General features: G+C 38.9%; 1 protein-coding gene across 2 annotated transcripts in view; it reads right to left on the bottom strand.

The window, feature by feature from the left end:
• Positions 1–1964: 1964 nt before the first annotated feature.
• Positions 1965–14304, bottom strand: part of stxbp6 (syntaxin binding protein 6 (amisyn)) — a gene marked incomplete at its 5' end in the record, with an annotated part of 41615 nt that continues 29275 nt past the window's right edge. The window contains 4 exons of one of the 2 annotated variants that reach the window (XM_079216083.1): positions 1965–2006; positions 3732–3889; positions 11716–11881; positions 12094–12224. In XM_079216083.1, coding sequence (XP_079072209.1) covers positions 1983–2006; positions 3732–3889; positions 11716–11881; positions 12094–12224 — 479 coding nt within the window. In that variant the 3' untranslated portion in view covers positions 1965–1982. The remainder of the gene's footprint in view (positions 2007–3731; positions 3890–11715; positions 11882–12093; positions 12225–14304) is intronic. The other variant, XM_079216084.1, reaches the window with a different exon arrangement.

The raw sequence follows: 14304 nt of genomic DNA on the forward strand, positions 1-14304 counted from the left end.
AGTGCAATGTTTCCATCTGGTCTGAAAATAAACAAACCGATGAGTCTGATCGCTGAAAAAAAAATTAATAAAGAAGTAGTATCACCAATATTCTTTTAAAGAGGAGCTGTACCCTCAGTACCGGAGAAGCAATTTTCACAACATAAACAAATATTACTTTTTAGTCACGCACATAATTCTTATCTCTAAATATGTCTTCATTATACATATACATATATATATATATATATATATATATATATATATATATATATATATATATATATATATGGAGAGAGAGAGAGAGAGAGTAGTTGAATTTAAACCTGGTGAAACAAGCAAAGGTAAGCATGCAGATAATATTTAACTATCTAAAGTTTTCAAATAATCAAACAGCTAAAATTAGATATAAGAAACAAGAAGTCACATTAACGTGCATAAAATTTGACCCTGCATGACACCGTTTGTTAGCATTATAGAATCGAGATCAGTTTGATATGAGCATGAAGTGAGACTGGACACTGGTTTATGAGTAGAGTAAAAAACACAAATGCAATAACAATGATAAAGAACACCCCAAAACACTTCTGATTCCATTGTTTGACGGAACTGTTCAAGCAAGTTATATAAAAAGGACACTGACAAAAATATAAAATAGTTGTACTGTATTTCTTTATTTAAACAATAAACATCCAAAGTGTTAGAGAGAGAGGAACAAAAGCACACTAAGAGTTAGGCAACTGGAACATTTCAGTATGAACTCAACAGCGCTCTGCAAGACTAGGTTATCAGTGTAATGCAACATTGTGAATTATAAAATGTAAACCATGAAAAGAATCAAATACATCTTGATTGTGAGAACGGTATCTTGCAAGGGAGGAAGCCAAAGCTACAGTCAATGTGAGAGCACCGACAAAAAATAAACTAGTACACACTGCTGCTAATATTCTAGACATTTAGTAATTTATCTATCTGTTTCCACATCTCTATAATGACCAACCCAAATTATACAAAAAAGCATAAAAGGTATTACCACTGAATGTTAAAAGTTGAAATACAGCATAGTCATTTCAAAACATCCCATATTCATGGGACAAATTAGATCTACAGACACTGAGATACTAGAAGAAGTACGTGTTTTGCTTTTTACAATGCCAAGCTGGATTTCTGAGTTTAACATAAATTATCATACTTAAAAAGCTTATTTTGGAAACAGAGTTCTTCAAATATATTTGAAAAAATGTTGGCAACTGTATTCCATGTAGTTTTGGTTGTTTGTGAATGGTAAACAAATCTGACAGAGGACTAGTATATTTCACGGTTGTTAAATATTGTATGTTATATCATAGGCAGTTTATTATATATTATGTTGAAAACATTTTGACTAATACTGTTTTGATACATTTTTGAAATGATGGACGGAATAACAGATGTCCAAGAGTGAAGAGCAAAGGAAACATTACATTGAAAATAAACACTTTGGGATTTATTGATGCTCCGACCAAATGCACAGTCACACCTGTGACACCGATGAGAGGGTCCGCTACTCATAAATCAGACTGCATAATCACTGCAGTGCTTATAAATAACCGTCAACAAATCATTACAAACGAGACAAGCTGTTCCTCGCCTTGGAGTGATTGCTGATAATGACTTGTCAGCATGTGTACTCTCACATAAATGTTCGGGCATATGAAAAGGGGAGGTGTTTATCAAACACAGTCATGGCCTGTGACTTTTTTTGAGGGGAAACAGAAGCATGAAACATTCTGCTGACTGTCTGCAGTATCATTGGTTACCTCTCTTCCTCCCCCTAGCTCGATGCGTCACCATCAGAAGATGCACCAGAAATCAACAATCCAAAACATTTCAATGTTAACATTGTTAACAAATAGTAATCATCTTCAAATCTTTGGAAAAAATAATAAAATCTGGAATCCTTCTCCTGGACAGCGACTGGCGACCCCCCCACCCCCCCACCTTCAGTTGGTTTTGGCAGTGGTCTAACACTTGTGCTTCATGGCAAGCTGTAGAAAAATTGGGGTGAGGGGTTACAGGATAATACAATGAGAATTTGGAATTACCCCTTCAGCTAAAAACACCAAGTACTGCATTTGGAACAATACATGCAATAGCAATCACAGTAAAATGAGTAATGAGTAAAATGAGGTATGGCACATATTTGATATTTTAGAAAAGTTCCGCTAAAAGAGTAAAAGTCATTTAGGAGAGTTTATTATACAGGTGCTGGAAGGGCTCATGGTAATTATTTTATTCAGGCAATGACAAGGCAACTTCATTTATCTCATTAACATGGCTTTTAATGGGCGTAGCTGGAGTATCGTTAGAGAGATGGCCAATGCCACCGGTCCAATACAAAGCTCCGGGGTATGGAGATGTGAGGATGGAAGGCACACACATTTACACAAACGTGCACACACACAGATTATGGAGAGTATAGAGTATGTTGCTGTAGAATAGGAGAACTGAAATCTACAGATCAAACAAGTGGGGGCAGTAGAGCCGCACGCAGAAATGACGAGTATGTTTAAAATAGAGCAAAGCAGTGAAATTGGCTGCTGACAGAAAGTGAGATGCAGAGATGGCATTGCAGAAGTGAACTAAGAGAACAAAAAAGTCAAGGTGACCCTCTCACAGTACTGCAGACACTATGATTTGAAACTATACATGCAGATGGCTTGATCCTGTCCAATACAAAGCTCCGGGGTATGGAGATAAGCCATCGTTAAAGCAATCCTCAGACAAAAAGGTACTGTAATGGATCAAATAAAGACGGCCAAGTCAATTTATCAGTAATTATTTATTTATCTGTCTGTAAGGCCACCAACAGCCTTTAACAGACAAGTGGTAACACAAAAAAATATAGAAAAGATAATGACAGAAAGTGAAATGAGAAACGCCAGCAAATGAGCGATTCTTCACAGGGGTTCTCCAGTCCTGAAACCACCACAGCCTCGGCATTTTTGATTCCTTATCACAGTTTTCGTAATTCATCCCAACGGGGAAGCTCATCTTTGAACAGTGAGAGGGCCATGCTAGGCTTTTGTAATGTCTTTCAATTATCCCACCATCACTAGTCTGGCGTTATGCATCGTTCAAAACATTTCAGTAGGCAATGGATAGCTTTACTGTTAAAGGTTATTGACATCCTACTTTAGATGGTACATGTCTCGGTGAAAGCTATCCACCATCAACAAGACCGAGCAGCAGGGCTGCCTGATCTTATCCAAGAAGCAAAGCTGAAAACTCAAGTCATATAATATGTGCTATTAAAGTCATATTCTGTGTGCTATTAAAGTCACATTCTGTGTCCTATTAGAAAGACAGATATGATCATAATCAGGTGCACTCGTTACAAAGCAATAGACTTTTTGTCTCATGTTTTGCAGTAAAAAAAAATTCATATTACGCCAATAGCCTCATTAAAGCGCATGCAATTAGTTTTGCTGACAAACAAGACGATATGGAAGGATCGATGTAGGATGAGGGAACACACTACTGAAGTTAAAGTAAATGAGGGAAGAAAAAAAAAAAAAACTAGACCACACCACTGCTGAGAGGCGGAAATCAAACTCCTGCTAACATCCTCAGGTTTAAATAAATGTTTGATATTTTGGCTAAACTAATAAAGACGAGATATTCCACAACATTCCATGCTGAATTAAAATAAATTCAGTAAGCCCACCCTGAGGTTATGCATCATAACGTGTCTTGCTAACATATTGCCTCACCTTCTGTGCCGTAACAGAGAACTGTTCAGCACTGTTCATCATGTCTGCAGTCCTCTCCTCCGCCCGACCTAATCGCTCGCCGCGCTCATTCAGAGCCTGGCTGGCCTTTTGTACCGCACTCGTCACACTGTCTGCAGCCGAGTGTAGTATACTGTTACCTGCAGATAAGGGTTGGGGTGAAGCGGCAAGACAGAGCCAAGACAAGGGAAGAAGGAAAGAAAAGTGAGACACGAAAGAGGAAAGAAAAGACAAATGGGGAAAGAATTGTGAGTCCTTTGTTGAACATCTGAATTTAAGAGACCAGTTGTAACAAATGTACTTGTGACATTAGAAACATTTATTTAAATCAGTGACCACGATCATTAGTGTAAATTCTGGGGGGGCATGAAGAAATGAATGGCTTTCATCAGATGCAACATGGAAAGGGGGCTAATGAGTTCCCTTTCTAAGTGGATCTACTTCAATGAAAGATCAAGTGGAATTAACCTTTTAAATGTGCAACAGCAACCCCAAATTTAAGAAAGCATTTAATTTCTCTCTTCTCATTGTCGTGTAATAAAGAGATGCCATGTGCTTGGCAGCATGGGCAGCCCTGGATATCCAGTGGTGGATATAAGATGCACATCTGCCGATAACTGTGGCAACCCTGCGGATGGTTCCTCTGTCGAGCCATCAATCTATTGCACGTCGGGACAGCCGCTATGCGCTATGCTAGCAACGAGCCTCAGAACAGCAATCTTCCTGCTGCTTTCTCTTTGTCGGCAATACAGAGAATTTCAATCTGCGGTGGAAAGGTCCTGACATGTCATTTTTTATTACACCATTAGAGCGGCACCACAGGGTTCCCAGCATTTAAAAAGACCCCCAAAATGACTAGGTGCACAATATTCTGCCTTTTTGTAATATATATATATCTTCAGGGTCTTGATTTGATGAAGAACACCCGAGTCACTTCAGGGCAGTCAAATCTCCAACTACACTGTTAACTCTGACCAAACTTCCAAAAGTGAAATGAAAAATAAATAAAAACACAGCAAACACCCGGTGTAACGATAAGCTAGATTTGATTTTTTTTCAGGGTCTATATCCTTAGAAATACAGTAAATGAGTTTGAGGAGAAGGAACAGACCGAACAAAGCTTGATGGTACTGACTGTATTAAGACTTGACAGACCAGATTCGGTCTAGTCCCACAGGAAATTGCAATATAGTGAGCGTATGTCCCTTGGCATCAAAGCAGGTAGGCTGAGTGACAGATAATTGGGACAGCTAGCTCTACTGCAGTTGGGTATATGACAGCCCAAAAGCAGCGGTGTTCCATCAAAAGAAGTTAACTTGATAAAGTCAAAGCAGTTCATGTGGAGGCACACCTGTGCCGCAGACACACAGATGGATGTATAGATGTTCATCTCCACAGCCACGCACACAAAAGGGAATGGAAACACATACACACTGTCTTTCTTTAGTCAACCACAGAGTTCAGGACATGTTGCACATGACAAACACATCTTGACAGATTAAGAAATACGCTTCACACCCGTCAGGATTCCTTTTTCATTTGGTTGCAGTATACGGTATACAATAACTCCATAGTCAACAAACACAACGTGAGTGTAATATTCAACTTTATGGGAGCTCTACAGCCATTAACAAGGCAAAGTTCATGTGTAAGTATCATACATTTTGCAAAAACACATCCCTGCTCTGCTTCCATATGGAAAAAAGAACCCTTTCACTGAGAAGCTTTAGGTTGTCACTATGGAAAAAATAAGACATTTTCTCCTTCAGACACATTCCCCTTAATCTCCTCCTCCTCTGGAAGAGCCCAGGAAGTGATACTGCCATCATCCTCAATACAACCCCCACTCTCACAACCCTGCCCCACCATACACTCCGAGAACATCTCCCTTCATTTGTCTGCACACTTATTTTCCTCTGCTGTAGCTTTCTTCTCAACAGAGATCAGTGGCGGGCTGCAGCGTGGGCTCCCCCAGTGGAGAACGTAATTACAGTAAACGGCAGGCTGAATATGTTCTGGAAATATTATGATAGGCCTACAGCATCAGGAGCTGAATGGAAGATATGTAGGACTAAATTATGTTATGTGGCGCCATCGCTGTGAGCCTCAGTGACTCTGAACTTAAAGTGGGAGCTGATCAGCGTTATCAGTGTTAACAGTTACTCCTGGTACTAAAGGTTTACTGATAATATTACAGTCATTTTAATGAGGCAGAAATACAAAAAATGTCTTCTGTTATGACACTGATCTACATTTGAAAGAGGGTCTTTTTGTGATGTTTTTTGTCAACTTGCATTGTTGATTAAGAATGAGCTATAGTACAAGGCCGGTCCTATGGCACGCCTCTCTCAACAATGCAGGAGGAACATCAAGCCAGGGTTTCTATAACAATGGAGACTGAAGAAAAACAAAATATTCCAGAAAACAGAAACTATGAGCAAAGACAAACATAACATGAAGGGGAGAGATCATTCAAAGTCAACCCCTCCTTTTCCAGTCCTGCTGTGGGCAGTAGATCATAAGCTATGCTGCTGTGGCGCTGATGAAAATAAGATGATGGTTATCACAGGAGCATGTCAGCTACCATTACAAGACGCTCACAGCCAAGTCACAATTACTCGCAAAGTATATGGGAGAGATTAGATTCGATGGTTAACTTCAAGAACAAAAACCTACACAAAAAGATCCCTTCAAACAATACAGGACATGTTTCAGTGCTTTTAATATCGTCACTCTGGCAGTGTACATGATCCTATCACTGTTCTGGGATGATGCTGTGGGGTGTAATGAGGGGGTGTTCAAAGAGAGAGAGTCTGACAATGATTTCCTAAGTATTAACGAGTACACGCTTATCTGCACTTCAAGAAGTTCCATCAATAATTCTCCTTATTACCCTGATATTACCAGAGGGATTTTGTCGTTCATCCAAAGGAACTGATGAAGCATTCAGTTAAGAATGTCTGCAAGTGATCCACAAAATGCACTAAAGTGTTTATGACAGGCTTTAGGTTGTGTAATAAATACACAATCATGTCAAATGTGTTAAACATTGATTATATAATATTAATAATAATTATATAATACTGGAAATTAAACAAGAACATGTTCAAACTACACCAACAAAATCCCCTTTTTGCTGCTTCAAGAAGCTATCACAAAGGAGAGGAAGGGCAGCCTTAAAAGTTGCAAGAATACAGTTCCATATTATAATTGTAATGCTTTGATAAATTCCACCCGAACCACAACTGTATTTACAATTTTAGTGTAACTGTGACAAACTAACGTCTTTTAATTGATCTTTAAAATCATATATTGTGAAGATACATGCTATTGGGCAAGAGTCAGTTTGCTACAGAGTGAATTGAAGGGCCTAAAGACACAAGAAAAAAAAATGGATTCTGTTTCATTAATGCACATATTGACATTATCTGCAGCAGCAGCATAGTGAAACTGTAGCAGAGGTTTAACCGGGAAAGATACTTTCCTCCGACACTCCTGACACACACACCTAATATTTTTCTACAGCCTTTTATCCAATCACTTTTCTCCACATGCCTCCTTTCAATGGTCACTCCCAAACAGTTCTCCCTTACTCTATGTTCCCAAATCATATGTTCATCAATCTGAACATTTCCATCTTTCTCTGATACCACCACTCTCTCTCTGTAAAGTACAAACTGAATACACCCAAAGTATGTGCGTCATGATAACATTTTCTTTCAATCACCACGATGCTGTTCCTCCCATTTCACCACCACCAGCGGCATCCAGGACTTTCACTTGCTTGGCATCATCTTTGACCTCCATAAAATCTGTTGCACTCAATCATTACTCAATTGTTAATGTAAAATGTGTCATCCAGGGCTTTGGTTCAGGACAAATGATCCTATTATAAATAGTCATTAATATGTATAATTGTGTGTTTGCTCTGCTCTTCTTAAACTACACTTTCAATGTACATATGTATGTGTTCTACAGACACTTTGACTTTGGAGTGAGGCAGATGCATAGCCTGAATGACTCCTTAAAACCTTTGGTTAACCACTCATAAAAAAGCAAGGCATCATTCAGCCCTGACATTTTTTCATGAGGGGAAAGACTTGACCTTGCTCGCTCAGTCGGCCTTTAGTTTAGTCACTGTCCTGCTGGTTCAAAAGCAAGGCACCAAGTAAGGACCCCAATGGGGACAAACAAGGAATAGCCGCGCCGACACCGACAGAAAAATAGCTAATAGGTTATTCATGAACAGCCTATTCTCAGTGGCTTTAATCAGCAGATAAATGTCAGCCGCACACAATGCATTAAACGGCCATCATGTCCATCATTATCTTGTCGAAGCCGAAATGTTAATGTGTGAAATGATATCTAGAAGTACAGAATACTGAGGAAACCATTAGGGAAGAAGCACTCTGTCATTGCACTGCCCTCGTACGTTAAAAAAATGATTTACCTCTGCAAAGCATGACTCAGTGACTCTGCGCTCACAGTCTGACAGTGAGGGGCAAGGACAGTAAGCATAAGTCACGCAACCTTTGGATGTAAACTTAAAATCCCTTTCAGCATGTAGCGAGCCCCCACCGTGAAAACACAAACCAGGGAAATGTTGACCTTGTGCTCACTAGGAGCATACAGAGGCATGTTCTCTGTGTGTGTAAATATTAACTACATTATATCCTTAAACATGACACCACGGTCCCTGAAAGCCACGCGCAGAGACCTCAGTTCAGATGGCAGGGGAAGGCTACATTTTAAACTATTTTTAAATCCACCTTTGTGTAATGGCCTAATATAGTGCAGTCAGAACTTTTAAGTGAATCTACTACTGATTTAGATATACTAATTATTATATTAGAATTTGCTCACTGCACAATAATGTGGCCTCTTATCAAACTTGACTTAAATTGGGACTCATCACTTGTTAGTCAGCAAAACACTTGTTTGAAAAAGAGACATTTTAATTTCCTAGATTTCTGGAGGAACTCAACACTTTTTAGAAAGGGGTATTAACATTTAGTCCAAGTAGTTTACTTTGTACTTTACTGTACTGGCTTACCTCGTCTTAGTAGATGACCGTGGTGTGAAACAAATTCTTTCCGCATTCTGTTCAAATAGACCTTGCAACGGAAAATGACTGAATCTACAGCTTGGTCTTCTGTGATGAGAAAATATCAAACATCATATAGTCAGCTCTGATGTTGACAACAAGTTTGGAAATTAGTCAAGAGGGGTTACCGTTTCTGGGATTAATCAATCACGAGTTAAGTATTGAGGGTTCAGTTGTAAATGTCATGCAAAAAAAAAAATCTGTAAAACTGGTAATTGTTTGATTAGTCATCCATCAATTGATTATCCTAAGAATGAAAATTCCCAAGGAGCATTAAGCGTAAACCACTGGGAGACATGTTTGCCTAATGCTGAGGGTTTAAAAGCATCCGCTGAGCGTAGAGATTTAACAATTTGTTTAGAATCAAGTCATGAATACGTCCCAGTGAGATTTTCTGGACCAATTAAATACCCCATCAAAAATAAAATAAAACATCTATACGGCTTTGACAGAAGTCTAGAACTCAGCAGAATTAAACCAAGAAGACTCTTCATAGGATACAGAAGAAGAAAAACAGTCGAAGAAAAAAACAAAATATCTTTCCTGAATTTAATTTATATCTAGAGTGGCGTTGATATTATAGTGCAAACCATTTAAATAATTATTTGTGCTTTTATGATATATCACAGATTTAGTATTATGACTTTCATGATGCAATCAATGCATGGATAAGTTGGCAGCTTTTTTTTGATAGCTTGATTTTATGCAAGAATAAATCCGAAAACCTGGAAATGAGTTAACAGTTCTCTCGTCGCGAAGTCAAAGTGGGTTTTGGAAAGGGTTTTTGGTTTGTTGCCTGAAACAAGGTTTGTGGTTAACACAACCTTAAGAGATGTCAACGTTTTGTTCTCGGATAAAAGATCCATCAGTAAATACCCCATCTATATGTCTGAATAGGACTGCTAAACGCTATCACACCAAACACTAGCCGTCTTTAGCTTAGTGGTGGTTACAAGAAGTCATGAGAACATTTTTTAGTTTGGTCAACGTTGGCTTTTCACTTGTCGATTGCTTTTTCACTTCAATAGTCCAAAAGTGGTGTTCATGTAAATATCATATACAGTTTATTTTCTGCAATAATGCAAAATCCAATGGAGGTAAAACAAACTTGTCCAAACTTGTCCATCTAGGGCACTTAGCAATAATGTTTATAGTTAATGTACATAACTCTGTTTTTTTACAATCTACCTTTTCTGGATGTTGCCACCCCAGAGGGTTCTGCAGATAGAGTCTTCCCCAGTCATGGTCCCACACCTGAGCAGCGTCATGGTTTTTGTTTTGCACTGGTGTGAGACTTAAACTGGAGTGGACAGAGTTGGCAACAGGTTGACATCTTTTCAGTTTTCTTCTATCAGTCTACACACACACAAAATCCTTTCTTCGCAGAGAGCCAGGAGTAAATGATCAGTTCATTGGCTAGATGGACTTTCAGCATGGTGCCAATAGCTCCACCAAAAGCTGTTTACCACAAAACAACGGGGTTGTCTCTTTAAAAAAAAAAAAAAAAAAAAAAGTGTATTTTAAACAGGACAGATTGTTTTTGCTGGTAAATTAATTCACAGTAGAAGTATTTGATCAGAGACAGTGCTATGTGTTGTATAATCATCCACGAGAACATTCTACAGGGCCTCTAAGTGTAATTTGCAGATCTACTGGAGGCGTGCGGTCGATTTGCAACATTTGCACTTCATAATCCATCCTGCTCTAAAGACCCATGTTCAGAGCGCTCAGGGACTGCCCTACCTTCCCACCGACGCATACACAGACTATAATATGCACCATCTGGTCAGTTTCAGCAAGTTAAATAAGGACATCGTTTTCAGAGCAGGAGGGAGGTCAAGGCAACATAACAGAATGTCAGAAATAGCAGCTTTATCATCAATGAGTATAAGATGGTGGTTTCCCACACACATAGAATAAGAACAAAAAGGAACAAAGGCCTTTTACCTTAACTATAGTGTCTTTATACACATATGCACAGCTTCACCTCTCTGTACTGAACTGTACTTGTTTGTATCATGAATGAAAGCTCTCAAAAAGCACCTTACCAATTAAAAGTAAACCATTTTCTCTTCAAAAATATGCATCCGGTAATTGATTTTTGTATATGCGGGGCAGATGGACACCCAGCAGGAGGGATGTTTGTAATGCGTTCCCATAAATAATTCGATGAATAATACAACAGGTTGAATGGTGTTTAAAGAAGAGAGTTGGAAGTAAACAGATCAATATCGGATTAAACCGCTCAGGATGCTGTATTCCCTACTGGGTTTCGTAGAAACCATCAACCAACACCACAACCCTTAACCCGCAGTGAAACAAACACACAATTTGCAGGAAATAATAACTCATTTTGTGATTCAAGATTTAAATATCTTAAACATTTGGGCATTGGTTGTGCTTTGACTTGTTTGATTAGTTGTCTTCACTTATTAGTTGGGCATAAATTGAATATTCCTTTCAAAGAGGGAAGTTAGTTTTTAATTAATAACTGTTACAGCTCTTACTATGATGTTTAATGTTATTTTGAAGGGTGAAAACCAACTGAAAATAACGTTGACACATTTTCAAATAATGAGTCTCACACAATAAAATGTGTCAACATCACATAAATTAGGGGGAATTATTATTTAGTGTTGTATTGAGTACTTATATGTGCAATAAACCAGTCATTCCGTGTCAGATGCTTTGAGTCACAGCTGATTATTATGTTGGCCATCCTCATTGACCTCACTTCAGCTGAGCACCCAACAGATGCTGTGTACGAGGAATAAGCATGCATTTTCATACACACCATAGCCGCTGTGTTCTGAAGAGTAATATTAACCAGGACAGTTAGCCGTGTTATTTTCACTGTCTTACCCCCCAGCAGTTTGGACTGACAGTTGACGAACTCTGGTTTCCTTGCTGCGCTGTAGCGCTGGCAGGTGTGGTGAAGAATCTGGATGAAGATGCACTTCTCTCCTGCTGAACCAGCAACCCACTGGTCAAAAGCATTCTCGAACATTAGGTCAAACTCTGGACAGTCCTTGAAAGGAATATAAGGGAGAGAGAGACATGAGTGGGAAGTGAGTGTGTGAGGTCAGGGAAAAGAAACAATCTGTCAAGGAAAGAAATGGTGAAAGGCGTACAAAACTAGTTATTTTGTACCAGCAAAACTCATGTTAATGCCCCAAAATCCCGCAACTATTAAATACTTGGATAAAAAACAATGGTTGAAAGGGATGGGGAATTACATACTTTGTTGGGGTCAATGCCGTTGACCTGTCGTAGCTGGTCGATTGTCCACTGTGACCTCTTTACGAAGGCAGAAGATCCTTGGAACTGCTTCACCTTTGTGATGGACACAAGGGAGGGTTTCTTATTCGTCACTGTGGGAACAAAAACAATAAAACACACCAGATAAGATTTGACATTTAACAGCAATATCAAATTCCAGAATATGAGTTTTCTGTGTAACTTTTAGCCTCGATGCTTATTATGCAGTGAGAAACGTTTTGAGTTGGGAGAGTGGACAGTTCAGGTCACAAAATGAGGTATAATCGAGTCAAGCAAAAGTGAAAGGTCCTTCTGTGGGCGGCAGAAACAAAGGCATCCTTTAACAATGGACAGTTCACTTTTGGAGCCAATAGCAACAGAGATCATAATAACATTTCCTATGAGAAGACACAGCCAAACCATGAACAGACAAACCCTGTACACATGGATCTGGCTTTTATATTTATCCTGGCAAATTGTGTCCAATAATCATATATAAAATACATCTTCTATTCCAGTTACATACATACAATGTTTTCACACATACTGGTTTAAAGAGTATAAACACTCAACATTGTTCCTGCCAAAGCAAAACTTGCTGATTATTTTTACACTGTGGACACAGGACACAGCTCTTGTCCCTTGAAGAAAGGTGATTTCTTCAATCGCGTAGTGGGGAACAAATTGCACTGTGTTCAAGTGTGGCGGTATAAACAAGTCACAAGAGAAAATGGACTTCATGAAAACACAAACCAACCGTGGCGTCACATCAGGCATTCATTACAGTTATTCGGTATTGTTGAGTTGCATCAGTTGGTGCAATAACAATCATGCTTCGTTGTACAAAAATAACATCCAGAAAAAAAGTCTGTTGCGTAACATTTTTGGGAGGCATTTTCTGTGTTCTTGCCTTATAAATCTGTTCTTCAGGATGACTGACATGCTAAACATTTTCTAATAACTAACAGAAGTACCTCGAACTTTTCACCTCCTGTCCAATTACATCATTTTGTCCTTAGCCCCACTCATCTCAACATTGCAGTACTTTCAGTTTCATTCCCATTGATAACCGTGTTTAACTATTAACATTCAGAGATAACCATGTTTACAGATCATCAAAGCTCACAGTTCTCTCATGCGTCAGAACTGCTGGATGTGTGTGTGGCTGGATACTGAAACATGCTTACGTTGCATTCTTAAACCCGTATGGCGAAACTCTGCTTCCCCTTTCCCACATTTCCTGCATTGTCATCTCAGAAATAGATAAGTGTTCTGGTTATTTTCACTCCTGTCACTCTTCACTCTGCTTCTCATCTCACCCACAAAAAAAAAACACAATCATCCCTGCTGGTTGCCATGTGACATTTTGCCTTTTGTTGAGGTTTATTATGTGAAGGATCTACCACACCTCATTTCTCTGGAATTGAGTTTGAAAATATAGGTAGGGCTGAATGTTACATCAGGTGATACATTCAGTTAGACAATTCCCCTGAGAGGAGGGGTGTTTTGTGTATCCATTTTGACAGCTGCTGTTAATAATTAAGGAGCTGGCCTGAGGTTGCAGGGTGGAACAGACATATACAGGGAGACGGATACAATACAGGATGGCAGTCATTTAAAAAAAATCGTTTCTTGAGAATATATTTTTACTCAAACAGACCGCCAGAACCATGACAAACAGATGACGTGAGTGATCAGATCCGTCTCGGGTCACACAGAGACGCTTGTGAAGCTCTAAAAAACAGAAACGTTCATTAAGGGTTTTACAGCTGCATGTAATGAACCGGTGTGTTGAAAAGTAGGAGTCTAGAAACTAAAGTGAACCAATGCTGAGCGAGAATAGTTTGTCTCTGAGCTACATTTGTGACAGATGATATACATACAATAGCACAGAAACACTACTTGCCCAAACTGATGAAAGTTGAAATGGGGTTTTATTCAATAAAAGCAGGACTGGTAGCTGGGAGATGAAGGACTAGTGCAGGAGAAACCATCTTTCTCTCGTCTCCATCTTATTCTACCAGAAATGTCCGACACCATGGGGCTGGAACTAATGATTATTTTCATTAGGAATGAATTTGACGATTTTCATTCCTGATGAAAATATAATATATTTTAAATGAGTTCCATTCAAGCAAAATTTGCCAAGCTGTGCACAATCACAGACTATGTCTGCCAACAGCAACATGTATT

This window comes from Taurulus bubalis (genome assembly GCF_910589615.1).
Source record: "Taurulus bubalis genome assembly, chromosome: 1".
In the NCBI taxonomy this organism is placed as follows: Eukaryota; Metazoa; Chordata; class Actinopteri; order Perciformes; family Cottidae; genus Taurulus; species Taurulus bubalis.